A 20,276-nucleotide genomic window follows, 5' to 3' on the forward strand; every position below is an offset into this window, starting at 1 on the left:
GTGACTAAAAGACATATGATGTTTGAACATTAATCTCCGACAGGCTCCATTTGTATTCCTCAGATTCATTCATTAACCCTATTGTTCTCAGTCTACTTCAAAATTTCCATAAAGGAATGGTAATGCTAGAGGCACTAACTTGAGAATCAAGAGACTGTAAAGAAGGCCTAAAATGCCAAGTATGGAATAACAGACACTATTTAAGCAGTTAAAAATGTTTCAAAAGGTGGGTGCATAGCCACATACTGTGCATTATCTAGCCAACAATACCGCACTGAAAACCTTGTTTGCTCACTGGCTGAACTCCTTCCTTCTTCCCTTCAAAAAGTACTATATTTCTTGTGTGCCTGTGATACGTAGGTACTGTGCGGGGAGCTGGAATATAAAGATAAATAAACATCAGATAGAGCTCCTGCCCTCAGGGACTCTTTAAAATAAAATAGAATAAAATAAAGAGTTTTAAAGTGGCTGTTTCTGCCACATGCAAGTAAAAGCAACAGGTATAGTTAAACTCCGCTCTACAAAACTAAGCTTTCATCAGCATGATCCACACAGGAAAAAAGGGAGGAATAAAAATATCCTGCCCCTGCTTCATTTTATGATAGGCCAAAGATGACTTTAGAGAGCAGTATCTGTTTAATTTCATTATATGTCATAGTCAGTTAGTTTCAGACCAGGTCACCATGCAGCAGATACTAATGCTGAAATGAAACTATCTCATTACTTAGTGGACAAACAGTGTTAGTTTAAATATCTGACATACAAAGATATTAAAGAAAGAAAAAGTCATGGAAGAAAATACATAGGAAAGGAATAAAATGTAAATTAAAGTTATTGTTATTATTATTATTATTATTCTGAGACAGAGTCTTGCTCTGTTGCACAGGTTGGAGTGCAGCGGCATGATCACAGCTCACTGCAGCCTTGACTTCCTAGGCTCAAGTGATCCTCCTGCTTCAGGCTCCCAAGTAGCTGTGACTACAGGTGTGTGCCACCATGCCTAACAACTGAAAAAAATTTTTTTGTAGAGAGAGGCCTGGCTATGTTGTCTAGACTGGTCTTGAACTCCTGGGCTCAAGTGATTCTCTTGCCTAAAGTTATTATTGGAATACCATGTCATACTTAACTGAAGTAATTAACTGTTATTAATTAGTAACAATGAATGTAAACAAGTTATATTTCATGAGTGTGTTTAACATGAAATAAACTCACTAATCTGTACCTTGACCACTCTTAGAAAATGAAGCCAATAAGGTTTCAGGGAATTACTCACATCTTCTATACCTTTTGTAACCGCTGAGCTACTTGTAGAGCTATGCAGCCATTGCCAGGTATAATACTAGCTGGTAGAATGAGATAGAAACACTTTTTTTTTTTTTTTTTTGAGACGGAGTCTCGCTCTGTCACAGAGGCTGGAGTGCAGTGGCCCGATCTCGGCTCACTGCAAGCTCCGCCTCTCAGGTTCACGCCATTCTCCTGCCTCAGCCTCCCGAGTACCTGGGACTACAGGCACCCGCCACCGTGCCCGGCTAATTTTTTGCATTTTTAGTAGAGACGGAGTTTCACCATGCTAGCCAGGATGGTCTCGATCTCCTGACCTCATGATCCGCCTGCCTCGGCCTCCCAAAGTGCTGGGATTACAGGCGTGAGCCACCGTGCCTGGCCAAAACACTTTTTAATATGCTGAATAATAGCTAATTTCTGTAGAAAAAAGTGAGATTATCTCTAGAAAGTCTCTATTACTCATGCTATTAGAGAAATAATCTCCCCAAACTTAAAAGTTTTTTGCTTAAAAAAAAAATTTTAGAAAATGAAAAGGATGAGAACTCAGGGGCCTAGGAGCCACATAGATTGTTAGGAAACAACAATAAGAACAACAATAAGAACATCAACAACACGAAAATACCTTGCTAAACCCAACTAAAAACTGCCACTTGAGAAAAGCTTAACTTAGGTTCCCATGATCCAAAATTTTATTGCTAAATCAGCAGATGTAGGCAATTTGCTAAAATTTTACCCAACATTTTCCAATGAAAAGAAATATCCATAGGGGCTATTCCCAAAACATAAGAACTAAAGTCTATAAACCTATATGAACATTATTTTCTTACAGTTGCATTTTTCAACAGCAGCAGTAATACAGATCAACCATATTGGCTATACCAAACGAAACAGCTTTATCTAGCAGCAAATATTTAACTATATTCTACATATTAACCCTTTATAATATATATGGTTTATAAATATTTTCTCCCATTCTATATACTGCTTTTTCACTCTGTTGTTTGCTTTGCTATGCAGAAATTTTAAAGTTTGATGTAGTCCATTTTTGTCTACTTTGGCTTTTGTTGCCTGTGCTTTTGGTGTTATATCTAAAAAGTCCTTGGCAAATCCAATGTTGTACAGCTTTTTCCCTATGTTTTCTTCCTTTTTATAGTTTCAGGTCTTACATTTAGATCTTTAATCCATTTACATATATTAAACTATAAAAAGATTTTTTATAAATTCTTCTCCCCCTTTAATTTACTAACTTAGCCCTGTTTGCAGGGTGAAGTACTGTCAGATTAAATGTCTCATAATCTGTTTTTAAAGATACTTTGGCTACTTCTAATGACTCTACACCTTATTTTGGGGCTTAGTTCTAAAGTCAGCATGAAAGTCAAAAGTCTAAATTTCCCTTAACAAATCCCTTAAAGTTGTCTATAAAGAAGAATATACCACCTGGCTGTACCTGTTTTGTATAATTGTGGTCATGAATGTTTATATAAATGTATAACCTCATCAATAACGTGCAATCTATAGTAAAAAGAACGCTACACATCCAAAGATCCATGTATTTTAAAAACTAGAATCCTATTTAGTATAGCAAGACACTCACTCTTTTGGAAGGGAATGGAATTGGGACCATCTGAGGAAACAGATTCAAGACCCCCACTCCAAATTCATTTCTGAGTATATGTTCTTTGAGTGTAGTGCCTAGACCCAAATATTTTAACCGTTATTTAATTGTTATATTCTGTAGCTTTACTACATTAATATTCTACCTTTGGGCAAATTACTTTACGATGAGAATTACAGCTACATGAGAATATAAAAATTCTTCATGATAAAACTTCCAATAATTATTTGCATATTATTCTCTAGTACAAACAACATACAATTTTAGGTTGATCTAATACATATGGTAATCAGTACCTCTATAAATATTACATTAATAGTGCTTTTCCATAAAAATAGTGTTTTTTGTGAACTTAAATTTGTACCAATTACTCTGATGATCAGTGATATTTTCTTCTACATCATTCAACTATATTGCCCGAACACATCAAACTCAAACTCTAGGACTGAAAATATTTAATTCGGATAATAATATGCTCCTACTCATGATGACAATTCTTGAAATCTCATTAAGCTGGACAATCTACCTAAAAGCTTTTTAAAAAGCAAAGCAAAATACCCTTTATTCTTTACATTTTTCACCATTCATGAACTGTTTTTAATCCTCTTGCTCTTATAAAACCAGAAGTCAAATACAGTATTCCTTTATCCAAGTCAAATAAAAATAAAGTGTCAGATTAAATCTGATTAAAAATCAACTGTCAGTTTTATGAAAAATATTTTTAAAGAAAGAAAAAAAATGAGTCTTCTGAAAAAGGTATGTGTCTAAAATGAGGTTTAAAAAAATCTTAGACAATCCTCAACATGTTAGGGCACGTTAGAAGGATAGAGACATTTGCTTACTCAATGAAGTAGATCATCCCTGTGTCAGTGTAGGCCATTTCCCAGTTTTGGGGCAGTGGTTCCAGAGTCTCATCTCTCATCATATAATTTCTAAAGTCCATGGAGCTATTTGTTTGGTTGTAACTTGGAACAGTCTTCATCCAGTCAGATGACTCAGAATGCCTCTCTCTGTTTTCTGCCATTGTTCAAAACAGAACAGTGTGAAAAGTAGGTAAAGTTATATTCTTCTTCAAACAGCACCTTTCATTTCTAAAAAAATTCCAAATACATAAATATTGCAAATTTCTTGTCTATTATGTCCACATTCTGCTATAAATTTTAAAATAACCAACATATTCAACTCTTTTCCCCTAGTAATTGACAATTAACTCTGTATAGCACCTCTGATGCTAGTCTGGGAAAGAAGCAAAAAACAACACTAGAATTAATTCAGTATAAATCCTAATAAGCCACAGCAGCTACAGCAGCACTAATGTGGTCCTTTTATGTGTCAGGCTCTATTTTAAGTGCTTTCTATATGTTAACTCATAATCATCACAGCAACCCTGTGAGTATCTATTATTAATCTCCTTGTTTTATAGACTGAGAAAACTAAGGCACAGAGAGGTTAAGTTAACTTAGTCAAAATTACACTGCCAATAAACAGCAAAGCCATGAATTGAATCTAAGTGGTCCATGCTCTTACCTGCTATCCTAAGCTGCCTTGTACACATTTAACACTGGCCTTTAAATAACAGTAATTTTTAAAAATTACACTCAATACAGTTCATGTTGTTAAATATAATTCTGTTTAGTAATATTAAAATCCTTTTAGAGTCCCAAAGCCCATAATGTAGGTAAGAATACTAAAATTTGGGTACTGTCTAGGGAGTTCACAATTCGTGTACTTAAAACTTGTTTCTAAAACTTAAACGATGCTATGTAATATCACTATAACAACTTCAAATTGCAGGCAATGGCTCAGATTCAGAGAATCTGAGAGAGATCTTATATATCCTTAGATATCCTTGTCTATAGTATTTCAACTCCAACCATTCTTTATGTAACCATGCCCTACTATTTACTACCTTTCACTATTCTTTATCCTCTACCCATTTCCCCATTGCCCTGCTAACCCAACTTAAATTCCATGATGAACCACTATAATTATTCCCTTGTAAATATTCCTGATTCCTTTGCCCTAACCTTACTTCATAATACTGCCTGGTTAAATCAGAACTCTGCTTAAATCCTACTCTCCACCTACTCCATGTCAGCATATGCAGCTGAATACAGGCAATATTGACAAGTTTACTTTAAATTCATGATCATTAACCTTAAGTGGGCATTTAATTATGCATGATGATCATAGCACATTTCTTTAGTTGATTCACTCTGACATTCTCCAAGATAATTATTTCATACCTTCTTTCTCGTTAAACCATCCACTACTTTTCCCTTATCCCTCATCTCATTTGATGACCTTGTGTCTTATTTCACTAACAAAATAGAAGCAAGCAGAAGAAAACTTCCACAAACTCCCACTATCACATCTACACAGCAACTGTGCCCATTGACTCCACCATCTGTTACTGTGGAAGAACTGTACTCCTAGCTAGGGCTAACCCTCCAATTATAAATTATATCCCATCTTCTCTTGCCTACAGCAATTCTTTCACTCTCCTTCCTGCATCACCAGTCTTCTCTATCTATTAGATCATATCCAACCACATAAAAACATGTTCCCAGTTCAGTAAAAAGAAAATAATTCTCTTTATCCCTTGGCAGCCAACCTATTTCTCTCCTCTTTATACCAAACCACCTTGAAATAGTTTATATTTGCTACCTCCACTTCCACTCTTCCACTTCTCTCTGGACCTCACTCCAACAAGGCTTTTGAATTCCTATCATTAAACTATTCTTATCGAGGTCATCAATAACCTCTACATTGCTAAATCCAATGATCATTTCTCAGTTCCATCCTACTTGAGTTATCAGCAGCATCTGATCACTTTCTTCCTTGCACATTCAATAACCTCCTAACTGGTATCCCAGTTAGGGTATTTTGCCCATGTCCTCCTTTTGCCTATTCGCAATACAGTAGTCAGAGTAAGCCTGTTAAAAACTGTTGTACCATGTTACTCTTTGAATCAAAACCCCATAATCGTTTCTCATTTCAGAATAAAAACCAAAATTCTTCCAATGACCTACAAGATGCTTTATTATATGCATTCTTCCCTCCTCATACCCATCATTATCTAAATGATGTTAGGTTACTATTCTATTCTATTGCCTTCCATCACTCTGCTCCAACCACATAGAATGCATTGTCCACATTGTATCCAACCACTCTGGTTTCCTTGCTATTGCCTGAATATTCTAGGTATGTTCCCATCTCTGGGCATTTGTACCTCTAGTTCTGTCTGTCTAGAATGCTCTTCTCCCAGATATCCTGAGTTTACTCACTCGATTCTTTCAAGTCTTTTCTTCCACACTATCTAAAATTGCAAACCTTGACCACCACATCTTACCACCTCCTGCTCTGCTTCATTTTTCTCTGTAACACCATCTAACACACCATGTATGTTATTCATTTAAGTTGGCCAGTTCCGTCTCTCCCACCAGAAAGTATAGTTCATGACAGGTTTTCGTCCGTTTTGTTCACTGCTTTATTGCTAGCATTTAGCACAATGGCATTTAGTATTCTAGTAAGTGCTCACTACATATTTGTTGAATAAATAAATGAATCAAACACATGATTTATTTTGTATGCAGAAAAAATGATAGAAATTAAAAGGTGACTAATGGAAAAATCAATCTGGAAAGGAGTTACATTCTTGGGAAATAACCATGTTGGAGAAAAGTAAAAGCAAGTATATGATCTATATCAATCTGGAAAGGAGTTACATTCTTGGGAAATAACCATGTTGGAGAAAAGTAAAAGCAAGTATATGATCTATAATACTTTTCTTAATATAGTTCCAAGCAATTGAATAAAAGAGTTTGCTTAATAGCCAATGACTTGGGAAGATGTTCTTTATATAAAACCATTTCTTAGAAAAAAAATATAATTATTACATAACATATGTTATTGTACATGGCCATTTTAACATTCTTTTGGGTTATTTCTTCACAGCAAGATATAAAATAATAAACATACTGGTGTGCACAAATAAACCTCTACCTACCCTCTCCTCATTTCTACTCCTGAACAATTTTCTGATTTTTCAAGGCAGGGATTCAAAAGCGATACACAGGCCGGGCACGGTGGCTCACACCTGTAATCCCAGCACTCTGGGAGGTCAAGGCAGGCGGATCACCAGAGGCCAGGAGTTCGAGACCAGCCTGGCCAACATGGTGAAACCCTGTCTCTACTAAAAACACAAAAATTATCTGGGCAGGGTGGCACATGCCTGTAATCCCAGCTACTTAGGAGGCCGAGACATGAGAATTGTGTGAGCCTAGGAGACAGAGATTGCAGTGAGCCAAGACTGCACCACTGCACTCCTGCTTGAGCAACAGAGGGAGACTCTGTCTCAAAACAAACAAACAAACAAACAAAAAACAACAAAAGCAACACACAAAGTATATTTCCCTAACTTTGATTAGTTAACTAACAACTACAGTTCATACTTATTCAGAAGGTGAATTCTGTTTGTAGGCAGGTGCTTTTTATTTTTTCACTTAAATGTCCTGTATATTTTCTATTACAAAGAAATATGTAATTCTATGTAAGTGTCCTATGGTATCTATACATAAGAGGTAGTATACGAACCGCCTCCCACACACCCTTGGATATATTCCCTTTAAATATTAACATCAAAGAGTATATAACATCAGTTTAACAAGTGACTTACATGAAGCATAAACTATAGAGATTACAAACAAGTTTACCACTAAAAGAACTGCAGTGATCAATTAAAGGCTCTGTATTAGGAAGTAAAAAAAGAATATTTTCTTTTCCCTTAAATCAAGAACATATAAATTCCCATATTGGGAAAGATTCATGGTCTCCAATCCTACTGTTTAGCATTTTTAAATGTTAACAGACTTAATTTTGTGGGATAGCAAAGCTGATATCAACATTAAAAGGCTCAATGGTATGATGATTTCCCTTAGGAACTCCTAAAAACTAGATGTGAATTCACCTAAACCTTTTAAAACCTGTTTTTAGTATTTACATTTAAATACATTGGGGTAATCCATTTAACATTAAATGTATTATGTAAAAGATAGGACTATAAAACAGAACTCACACTCTGGAGTGAGACATAAACAATGAATGTATTAACTCAATAAATATACATATCAAATTTTAATAATTGATGAAGAAAAAGATTAGGGTGCTTTGGGAAAATGATAAGGAAATGTGTTCTGCAAATTTGAGGATTTTAGTTCCTATTACATACCAGGCACTGTTTTTGATGGAAGGGATAGAACAGTAAACAAAAAAAGGAAAACTCCAGCCCTATGAAGTTTACATTCTAGTGTTCTGAATGGAATTTTTGCAATGAATACCACTGAATAAGCTCAGCTGTGATTCTATGGTTTCCTAGTTATACTCTGTTATGAGTCTAATAACCTTCTAAGCAATCACCACATTAATTAGGGCTACTCAAAAGGAGCAGATTCTTCACCACTGAATTTCTGTTGGTTTTACATTTAATGAAGGGTCTCATATTTGAAATTTTTCTTTGAGTGAATCCAAAATTTAAATTCAAAATATTATAAACCAACCTTTTAGATAATTTTTATCAGCATACTTTCAAATCCTATTTACTTTGTTTAGGCTGAAGTCTACATTCTAAGACATCCATATATTGTTTACATCCTGTAGAGTAAGACATAGGCCAACAAGACTCCCATATTGCAACATCAGAGGCAAATCTCAAATATTTTAAACAGCAGGGTAATGGCATATATTTTATTACTAATGATAGTTTATCATTGATTTATCCAAATTGGGACAACTCACTTTAGCTTATAGGATGGTCTATAGAAATACACTTTGCTCCACATACAACCTTTACAAAAAAATTAAAATACAATCACTTGCTCTCCATACGCTTTGTAAAAAATTTTAGTGCTTTTAATTCAACGTAATAGTAAAATCAATCTAGAAGATCAGTTAGAAATTGTTCATCTATTTACAAACCTGCGTTTCCACTGCCATTAATAGCTTCCTTGTCCTCATCTTCTTCCTCTTCAGGAAGAGAACTATCCATTCTTTCCATCTTGCTGACAGACGTAGTTCGTTTTCTTTGAGATTCTGCATCAAACTCATTATCAAAGAGGACTTGATCAACTGGATCTGGCTGAAAAGGGCTGGGTTCTGCTGGAGGCTTAGGAGTTCCATAGAAGTTTCCTGAAGTGAATAAAATAGCTGCTGAAATTACTAATGTTGAAGTCAGAGTCAGAGCAATTTGACCTAGTGTATGTCTCTGCCCTGTTTTTCACAAAGAAGTTTTGAAATATCTACCATAGGGGTGGGCATGGTGGCTCACACTTGTAATCCCAGCACTTTGGGAGGTCGAGATGGGCGAATCATTTGAGGTCAGGAGTTTGAGTTCAGCTTGGCCAACATGGCGAAACCCATCTCTACTAAAAACACAAAAATTACCCAGGTATGGCGGCACATGCCTGTGAATCCCAGTTACTCGGGAGACTGAGGCAGGAAAATCACTTGAATCTAGGAGGCAGAAGTTCCAATGAGTTGAGATTGTGCCACTACACTCCAGCCTGGGTGACAGAGTGAGACTCTGCCTCAAAAAAAAAAAAAAAAAAAAGGAAATATCTACCATTGGCCAAAAGGAGTCCAAAGCACTCAAAACACTCATCTTAGGAGAAGAGAGAGCAGAAATAGGGGAAAGAACTAATTTCTCAAGTGCTCTTCACCATATATTATCTAATATCTTAATACTATTTGTTTAAGGCCAGGAAGTTGACTGTATGTAAGCAGATTATTCATTCCTACAGGGATTGCCTTACATGGGTTCTGAATTAGGACATAATTTGTGAATTTAAATGCATTGATGCTGTCATGTAAGACTAATTGGCATAGAAGGTGGGGGTAAATGAGGATAAAACTAACTGAAATAATTTTGTTCTAATGTGTAACATAATGAACTATTTTGGTAAAATGAGGAAGTATGTGGGTAAAGGTTAAGCTAAGAACTAACCAGATCATATAAAAATGTAGGCTGTTTATGTAAGGGTAATTTTTAAAAGTTTTTCTGAGCATTCTATTATTTTATCTGACAATTTATTGAACAAATAGAGACATCAGCAGGATAATTCAGTATTGGCTTACTCTCAGGAAAGCAAGAAATACTTTAATTTTCTCTTGAGAATCTGTAATTTTTGCAGTAAAAATAAATGTTCCAGAAAAGAGTGAAAACAATTGAGTATCTTCTCAATTTGTCATGCAGTTCCCACTAGGCCGCCAAATAATATGGGAAAGCACTCAACAGGTCTAGCCACATTAACAGTTCGTGGTTCCTACTACTTTTGACATTCTATTAATCATTATGCTAACGTTAGAGAAATATATATATGATTAGAGAATAAAATACTCATGATTTTTCTAAAATCATATTTTCTAACCAAATTCCTTAGCTCCTAAGGAAGTAATTAAGATGCTCATTCACCTAAGGTAAATTAATGAGGTAGATAATTGACTGATTTTTCCTAGATGGAAAATAGCATAGGTTCTTCCCCATAATGCTGAGACAAATCTAGATATTACATAGTTTACCTTAAATTGTGCATGTTTTGAGGGGGAAAACATTTAACATGAATTCTTTGGAAGTTTGACTTTCAGCAGTAATTGTCATTAAAATAATGAAGACAAAACAATAAAATCAAACTAAAAAACTTTTCAATGACATCCTGTCTCTCCCTACTTACCTACTCCCTTGTTTCCAAATCCATATTTGAAATGGAGTTACTCCAGTTGTACAGATGGATGCAAAGATTTGTATGAAAACAGACTAAACTTTCTGCAAACTTTCTAGCTCAGAAGTAAAGCAAAGAACCAATGAAAACACCAGTCATGCTTCTCTGGGGCAGCCGGCACAGAAATACACCAAACAGAGATTTGGCTGGGGATTAGGAGGTTCGAGGGTCTCTATTTTTCCTGAATTATGCCCATTAATCACAGTATCAAGGAAACTGGATATACCATGACAGAAATAAAAAGTCCACTTTTTCTAAGTAAGGTAGTAGTACTACTAAAAACACATCTTACCGAGAATTCTTGGTAATTATTATCTAACTCGAGAAAATGTAACCTTTTTCTAAGGGGAAAATATAAAAATGCAGGATATGATGACTGCCATACATAATCACTGAAAAGATTTTAGGACTTCATAATAATTTTGGGCAGTTTCCTTGTTTAAAAAGATAATTATGGGGCTTAGATTAAAAAAAAAACTAGCATTGTTTATAAATAAATTAGATCTGGGGGGAGGGATAGCATTAGGAGATATACCTAATGTAAATGATGAGTTAATGGGTGCAGCACACCAACATGGCACATTTATACACATGTAACAAACCTGCATGTTGTGCACATGTACTCTAGAACTTTAAGTATAATAATAATAAAAATAAATAAATAAATAAAATTAGATCTATTTTTTCTTGAGATGTTGGTAAATACCAAGTTTTCAGATACAGTATACAATTCCAAGGTTTGTGAACCCTAACTATAGTTACTGACAAAGTTTTTCATTGTTTTAGGGCTGTTTTGAAGGTTTTTTTAATTTTCTGAAGGCTTTTTCATTTTTGCAGAACTGCCAACTATTCAATATTTCAAACATATATAAAATTACAGACTGTAGTATCAGAATAGTATTAGAAATATCTATTTATAAAATTTACTTATATAAGTATATGTACATGTATTTATTTATATACACATCATCTAGATATTATTGCTAGATTGCTTTTAAATCTCCCTTTTTTTCTCTTTAAGGATATATATATATATGGTCACATCTACAATTAAAGCCCTAACTTCCTGTCCCTATAGCCACTCCCTCCCTGAGCTGTCCTGAAGTTGATATGTGTCTTTCCTCCTGAATATACATCTAGGATATGTATATATGCATCTATAACACGTAAATACTATTGTTTTCATAAAAGCTTCACAGAGTATTTTCCTAATATTTCACATATTTTTTCATAAATAGTATAATGTACATATCCTTTTGTAACTTTCTTTTTATACATTTTTATACCTTTATATAATTTTATACTTTTTATGCCTCTTAAGACTTATTAATGTTGATACCTACAAATCCAGTACATTGAACTGTTGTATAGCAGTCCATTTTTATGAACAAATTAAAATGTATGTTATTCATTCTACTAAAGGAGAGTTGTTTCCATTCTGTAACTGTTTCACACTGTAACAAATATTCCCATATGTGTCTACATATGCATATGGGCAACAGTTTTTCCTGAGTAGATGTCTAGAGAGGGGCACTGCTAGGTCAGAGTTATGTATATCTTCAAATTTACCAGCTACTGCCACGATGCTCTCCAGAAGGATTATACCATTTTATACTCTTGCCAGCAGTGTATGGGAGTTTCTATTTCTTGCAATTACCAGACTGTAAAATTGTTGCCAATCTATGGATGTGAAATAATGTATAACTATTTTAATTTGCATTTTCTTTGAATTGAGCACACAGCAATTAGTAATATGTAATATGCCACTTCGTCCATACCAAGCTCTTATATTTAATGGAAGAAAACGTAGAGTATCTTCATCATTTAAGGGGAGAGGGCTTCTTAAAAAAAAAAAAAAAATTCAAAAGCACTTTAATCTTGCTCATTACAGTATTCCGAGATTCTCTTTTAGTGCTTGGCACATAGTAGGTACTTAATAAATGGTTGTTTAATGAATAAAACAGGATAAAATGAATGAACAAATGAATGAGTCATGGGCGCTAAGCCCAGAAAAGGTAGTTAGGTTAAACTTAGCAGATGAAAGGAAATCATTGAAAGTTCTGAATAGGAGAGAGACATGATAAAGCTGCTCTTGAAGAAGACTAGCATGGTAGCAATGGGCAGGGTGGAAGAAATTGGAACAAATGAGATCAACAGCAATAGTCCACACACGAGCTCTTCTAGTGGGCCTACAATGAGGTGGTGAAAGTGAAAGAAGGGTATTGTGAATGCAGCTACAAAAGAAGAAATGATGACATTTGGCAAATGAATGTGAAATGTGAGAAAAAGGAGAAAGTAAATAATGATTTCACTGTTCTGAGATCATGGTGCTGCTAAAGAGAGAAACGATGAAGAATTTCTCTTTTGGATAGAACACAAATGCATATTTAGATATGCTGAATTCCAGGTTAGATATTTATTGAACACTATCTTTAGGCACTGAAGATAATATCAAGTAAGAAAGACATGACCATTACTATCACAGAGCTTGTAAACAGGCAATTATAATAGTATGAAAAAGCAATAATGGACCATAGCGTAGGGTGCTATGGAAGTGGATAAGCTTGCCAGGGAAGGGTATGTTACATAAGGGGAAAAATAGATCTTAAAGCGTCATTTAAAAATGGAAATTGATCTCAAATATCAAATATCAATGGAATCAAGTGGGTAGAGGAAACAGAAATGAAAAGAAAACCAATTATTCTGTTTTTGTTGTTTTCTCCCCAAATTTTATATTCTCTTTTTTCCAGGATAGTCAAGGTACATGTAAGTTTTTTAGAGTACAGATTTTGAATTCCAACTACAAATAAAATGCAATCAACAAATACTCACTGAGTTCACATGATGAATGTGAATTAGTATGAAATATATAAACTGGACAGTTTGGCTGATTTTTAATATATTGTTCACAATCAACTTTAAAATATGATGGATTTTTTTGCTTATTATTTAATCCCATTTTAATTAATAAATTACAAATCTCCCCATCAAAATAAAATTTTCTCAAAAACAGAGAGGAAAAAAAGTTTTTCAAAAAGTGGTACTATACTGGTCAAATTCCCTCTGAAATAATTCCAGTCGTTCAGATAGTTTTTTGGGTGGTAGTGTTGTTATTTGGGGACATACCATCATATGTCCCACTTTCTAACAATGCTCCACTCTCTTCCAGTGCTTTGAATTGTTCAACGGAAATGAAATTATAATCCACTCCTGGTACTTCCCCATCCCTGGGGGCCCTTGTAGTGCCTAAGAAAAAAGAAAAAAAAAAGTAGGTTGTAAAGTACTTTTAAACTTACAAAATATTCAAAGTAATAGAATATTCAGTTTGTAGAGAACACATAAGAGATATTTCATTCCCCTGCCCCAACTTTATTGAGGTAAAATTCACAGATAAAATTGTATATATTTATAGCATACAACATGATGTTTTGATACATGTGCACACCTGGTGAAAGACAGACTTATTTTAAAGTAGTTATCCTACTTATTTTTTTCATCTCTAGCATAAATGTAAACATTCTACTTACTAGAGTCATGAAAGACAAAAAATAATATTTTTACAAGTTATTTTAATGAACTTTATTTTTAAAAGTTGGACAAACACTGGTTATAAAGTTACTTTATATGTGAATAAAAGGCCTAAGACAGGTATTCACATATGGCTTCTTAGCCATTATTCTCTTCAAGTAATTTTTAAAAATTAAGCAGTAAGTAAATTGTTTCATAAAATTAACTACAGTAACAGTAAGTAAATTGTTTCATAAAATTAACTACGGTAACAGTAAGTAAATTGTTTCATAAAATTAACTACAGTAACAGATCACTAAATGCTAAACTACAATCTTTCTTTCAGCTTCAAGGTATAAATTCAGGTTATGGCAGCATTGCTACATTTGACTGAATTTTACTAAACAAGAGTCACTTTTACAAAATGTCATTTCAAATACTACATAATACAAAGAGATACAGGATTTTCACTGGGAATTTGTTGCAAGTCTAGGACAAGAACACTTTCCTTCTCAAACCTGTTCCTCCACTTAGGTCCCTATTCAGTAACAGCACTCCAGGTAGGAAATCTGAGAGTCAGTCGTCTTGGGCTCCTCCCTCTACTCCACATCCAGTCACCAAATCTACCTCATAAGTATCTCTAAATACTTCTTTTCATTCCCATAATCACTGAAGTCATATCATTATCTAGGACCTGTATTGTTGGTACCCCTAGGTCAACCTTTACCTCTTCCCAGCTACACTCCTCCTAGTCACTGCAGTCAGTGACTTTTCTAAAACACAGTCTGAGGAAACAAACAAAATCTCTCTCTAAACCTATCAATGGCTTCCCATGATCCTTGGTATAAAATCCAGATTCTATAACAACACATTTTACAAAGCCCTTTGCAATCTCGCCCCTGGCAACCTCCCCAACTTCTTTTTTGCCTCATTCCTTTCACATTAGGCTTTAGTATACTAAATATATTTTTCAATCATTTTAATGTTCCTTTCACTCACATACTTTCAAGGCCGTTGTCATGTCCCCAGAGGACTTCCTACTCCCTTTCCCACTCTCACCTCAGCTAACTTCTACTCATCCTTCAGGTCCTGGCTTAGAAAGTTCCTTTAGAGAACCTTCCCTGATTTCTATCTAGGGTATGGCAACATGCAGAAACCATGTCGATTTGATTCAGAGTAATAGCCCCAAGTCTTGACACAGTGCAAAGATCACAGTAGGTGCTGAATATACATAGCTGTCAAATAAATTAAGTGAAATTGTAAACAAATGCATTTAGGACAGTGCCTGGCAATATGCTCTTATTATTATTGTAAGTTAATTCATGGGAAACTCTTAATTGCTCCTACTGTTTTCAGTCACATTACATTCTAGTATATTCTGTAACATGCAAAAAAACAACAAAGATTATGATAACAAATTAAAGGTAATAATCTGAGAAAATAATGATTATGTCAACATTCTGTGCAACAAAGACTATATTGAATTTTCTCCCCCATTTTTTAACCCAATTTTTTTTCTAAAAATAAGCATTTCTTTACCTGTTTTACATCATAGAGGATATAAAATCTGGAAAACAGCTTTTTTCCTTTAATTTTTAATATGTTTTTTATTTTCGAATTTTTATATTTCTCATATATTGACCAAAACTACATTGTTAGATTCTCTGAATCAACAGCTTCCTAGCTCCATATTAAATAAAAGTTAACATTAGACATTAACTCAAGCCTGGGCAACATAGTACGACCTTGTCTCTATAAAAAAATTTTAAAAATTAGCCAGGTGTAGTGGTGCACATCAGTAGTCCTAGCCACTCGTGAGGCTGAGGTGGGAAGATAATTTGAGACCAGGAGTTCAAGGATGCAGTGATGCAGCGGGTTATCATTGCAGCACCACTGCACTCCAGCCCTGATGACAGAGTGAGATCCTGTCTCTTAAAAAAAAGGAAATTCAATGATTAAAATTATAATTTGTAATTATCTATGACAGATGGAAAAATTATGATGATGATATTTTGCACCTCCTAAGAGGTGGGGCCTGTTGCCTCATCCCTTGAATTTGGACTGGATTGATGATATGCTTTGATTAATTTAATGTAAAGGCTGTGATGTTGTCCAAGTTTAGGGATCTAGACTTCCATATTCACTCTCTTGGAATGCTCCTGCTACCATGCAAGGAAGTCCAGGCTAGACTACTGAGTGATAAAGAGAGCCCAAGCCAACAAAAAGCAGCAAGGCCCCAGACACATGAATGAGACCATCTTAGCCCCTTCAGCTCCAGTTGAGCTGTCAATGACTATAGCCACATGAATGGTCCCAACTGAGCCCAACTCATGAAATCATGAGAAATACACATCACTATTTTAAGCCACTAAGTTTTGGGGTAGTCTGTTATGCAGCAAAGGCTAATTGAGATATCCAAATAAACTCCACCATAAAACATAATGACTAAAAAACAATTTAAAAGCAAGCCATATTATAGATAATACTATAAAAACAGCTCTGATCGAAAGGGCAGGAGGAACTCTGTTTTGGTCTGCGATTATTATTAACGGCACAATTTAGACAACTACTTAATCTCTTTTGGCTTTCTCTTTCTGCAAGGTGGTGTTGAGCAGGATGTTGTCCATGATTCTTTTCACTGACAGATATGAATGTTATGTGTAATTCTACCATATATTTCTAAGACTAGAAAATAGTTTTAATGTTAATTCTCTTTACAAAGTATTATAAATTTTCACTCCCCCCACAAAACCAAAAAATACACATAAAGTTATCTTCCTTCCTTCACCCCATTGCTTTTCGCATTCCATAAAATTTATCTTATATTCTCCTAATACTGTATATTTTATATAAAGCTTTCTACATCCCCCCTCACCCCCAGTTCTCACCACATTTCTCCTTTATACATAAAAATTGCTCCAAAGAGTTCTTCGGAGCCATACACAGTCTCCAATTCTCTCACTGTCTCCTGAGCCTATTCAAATAAGATTTTTTCCCCAACCATTCACTGAGACAATGTGCTATGTTTCAACAACAGTCTCCACTTCGCTGAACTCAATGGCCAAGTCTTACCCTCATCTTAACTGACCTGTGAATAACATTTGACATAACTGATCATTTACCCTTTCTGTTTAGTTATAAGCAAATCAACCCAAGCAAAAAACAGAACATTACCAGGACCTGAAAAACCTTCTTGTGTGTCTCTGATGATAAATCTCTCCCTCCCTCCATCCTCAAAAGAGACTACCATCTTGATATCTGTGATGATGATTTCCTTTCCTTTTAAATGATTGTACCAACTAAATAATGCATTTTTAAGCAACATAGCTTAGTTTTGCCACTTTTGCAACCTCATATGAATGGAATCACATAACATGCATCCTCTTCTGTCCACACCAATACTTGTCATGAGGCTTTTAAGATTTTTCCAATATCCTGGGTGTGTAAAGTCACTTCACTGTGTATTTAATCCCACGCTTTCTTTAAAGCCATACTATTCATATGCTCCGGATGTATCATCCACAACCTCAACAATGAACAAGACATCCAAAAAATAGGACGGCTACTCAAGATTTTACCCCTCACTTCAACCTCATAAAGCAATTGCTTTATGAGATTAAACATTCTTTTTAATACATTTAGAAGGCATATAGATTTCCTCTGTTGTGAAGTGGTTATTCAACTCTTTCCCCATTTCTCTGTTGGGTTTGTGTCTTTAAAATTGATATGTGGGAGCTAGCAAGATGCCCAAATAGGAAAAGCTCTGGTCTGCAGCTCCCAGCAAGACCAACACAGAAGGTGGGTGGTTTCTGCATTTCCAACTGAGGTACCCAGATAATCTCGTTGGGACTGGTTAGACAGTGGGTGCAGCCCGCAGAGGGTGAGCAGAAGCAGGGTGGGGCAGTGCCTCATCCAGGAAGCACAAGGGGCCAGGGAACTCCCTCCCCTAGCCAAGGGAAGCCATGAGGGACTGTGCTATCTGGCCCAAATACTATGCTTTTCCCACAGCTTTTGCAACCCGCAGACCAGGAGATTATCTCGTGTACCTACACCACCAGGGCCCTGGGTTTCAAGCACAAAACGAGGCGGCTGTTTGGGCAGACACTGAGCTAGCTGCAGGAGGTTTTTTTTGTACTCCAGTGAGACAGAACTGTTCACTTCCCTGCAAAGGGGGCTGAAGCCAGGGAGCCAAGTGGTCTTGGTCAGTGGGTCCCACTCCCACAGAGCCCAGCAAGCTAAGAACCACTGGCTTGAAATTCTCAGTGCCAGCACAGCAGTCTGAAGTCAACCTGGGATGATTGAGCTTGGTGGGGGGTGGGGCATCCACCACTGCAGAGACTTGAGTAGGCGGTTTTCCCCTCACAGTGTTAAGGAAGCTGCCAGGAAGTTCGGACTGTGTGGAACTCACCGCAGTGCAGAAAAACGGCTGTGGCCAGACTGCCTCTCTAGATTCCTCCTCACTGGGCAGGGCATCTCTGAAAGAAAGGCAGCAGCCCCAGTCAGGGGCTTATAGATAAAACTCCCATCTCCCTGAGACAGAGCACCTGGGGGAAGGAGCAGCTGTGGGTGCAGCTTCAGTAGACTTAAATGTTCCTGCCTGCCGACTCTGAAGAGAGCAGCAGATCTCCCAGCACAGTGCTCAAGCTCTGCTAAGGGACAGACTGCCTCCTCAAGCTCTGCTAAGGGACAGACTGCCTCCTCAAGTGGGTCCCTGACCCCTGTGCCTTCTGACTGGGAGACACCTCCCAGTAAGAGTCAACAGACACCTCATACAGGAGAGCTCTGGCTGGCATCAGGTGGGTGCCCCTCTGGGATGAAGTTTCCAGAGGAAGGAGCAGGCAGCAATCTTTGCTGTTCTGCAGCCTCTGCTGGTGATACCAGGCAAACAGGGTCTGGAGTGGACCTCTAGCAAACTCCAGCAGACCTGCAGAAGAGGGGCCTGACTATTAGAAGGAAAACTAACAAACAGAAAGCAATAACATCAACACTAACCAAAAGGACGCTCACCCAAAAACCCCATCCAAAGGCCATCAGCATCAAAGATCAAAGGTAGATAAATCCACAAAGATGAGGAAAAACCGGCGCAAAAATGCTGAAAATTCCAAAAACCAGAATGATTCTTCTCCTCCAAATAATCACAACTCCTCTCTGACAAGGGCACAAAACTGGACAGAGAATGAGTTTGATGAATTGACAAAAGTAGGCTTCAGGAGGTGGGTAATAACAAACTCCTCTGAGCTAAAGGACCATGTTCTAAGAACGTTGATAAAAGGTTACAGGAACTGCTAACGAGAATAACCAGTTTAGAGAAAAACATAAATGACCTGATGGAGCTGAAAAACACAGCACGAGAACTTCATGAAGTATATACAAGTATCAATAAGCAAATCAATCAAGTGGAAGAAAGGATATCAGAGACTGAAGATCAATGTAATGAAATAAAGCATAAAGACAAAATTAGAGAAAAAAGAACGAAAAGGAACAAACAAAGCTTCCAAGAAATATGAGACTACGTGAAAAGGCCAAACCTATGATTGATTGGTATACCTGAAAGTGACAGGGAGAATGGGACCAAGTTGGAAAACACACTTCAGGATATTATCCAGGAGAACCTCCCCCCAACCTAGCAAGACAGGCCAACTTTCAAATTCAGGAAATATAGAGAACACCACTAAGATACTCCTTGGGAAAAGCAATCACAAGACACATGATCGTCAGATTCTCCAAGGTTGAAATGAAGGAAAAAATGTTAAGGGCAGCCAGAGAGAAAGGTCAGACTACCTACAAAGGAGGCCCATCAGACTCACAGCAGATCTCTGCAGAAACCTACAAGCCAGAAGAAAGTAGGCGACCAATATTCAACATCCTTAAAGAAAAGGATTTTCAACCCAGAATTTCAAATCTATCCAAACTACGCTTCAGAAGTGAGGGAGAAATAAAATCCTTTACAGACAAGCAAATGCTGAGGGATTTTCTCACCAACAGGCCTGCCTTACTCCTGAAGGAAGCACTAAATATGGAAAGGAAAAACTGGTACCAGCCACTGCAAAGACATACCAAAATATAAAGACCAACAACCCTATGAAGAAACTGCA

General features: G+C 36.3%; 1 protein-coding gene across 6 annotated transcripts in view; it reads right to left on the reverse strand.

The window, feature by feature from the left end:
- The window catches only part of MAGI3 (membrane associated guanylate kinase, WW and PDZ domain containing 3), a 287,494-nt gene that overhangs the window by 82,596 nt on the left and 184,622 nt on the right, over positions 1 to 20,276 (reverse strand). For 5 of the 6 annotated variants that reach the window (XM_063651781.1, XM_054463525.2, XM_063651787.1 and 2 more), the window contains exons 3-5: positions 13,801 to 13,920; positions 8,876 to 9,085; positions 3,742 to 3,916 (exon numbers count right to left, since the gene is read on the reverse strand). In XM_063651781.1, the coding sequence (XP_063507851.1) occupies positions 3,742 to 3,916; positions 8,876 to 9,085; positions 13,801 to 13,920 (505 nt within the window). Of the gene's footprint in view, positions 1 to 3,741; positions 3,917 to 8,875; positions 9,086 to 13,800; positions 13,921 to 18,589; positions 18,657 to 20,276 lie in introns of all 6 variants that reach the window. The other variant, XM_063651782.1, reaches the window with a different exon arrangement.

Source organism: Pongo pygmaeus, chromosome 1 (genome assembly GCF_028885625.2).
Source record: "Pongo pygmaeus isolate AG05252 chromosome 1, NHGRI_mPonPyg2-v2.0_pri, whole genome shotgun sequence".
Lineage (NCBI taxonomy): Eukaryota > Metazoa > Chordata > Mammalia > Primates > Hominidae > Pongo > Pongo pygmaeus.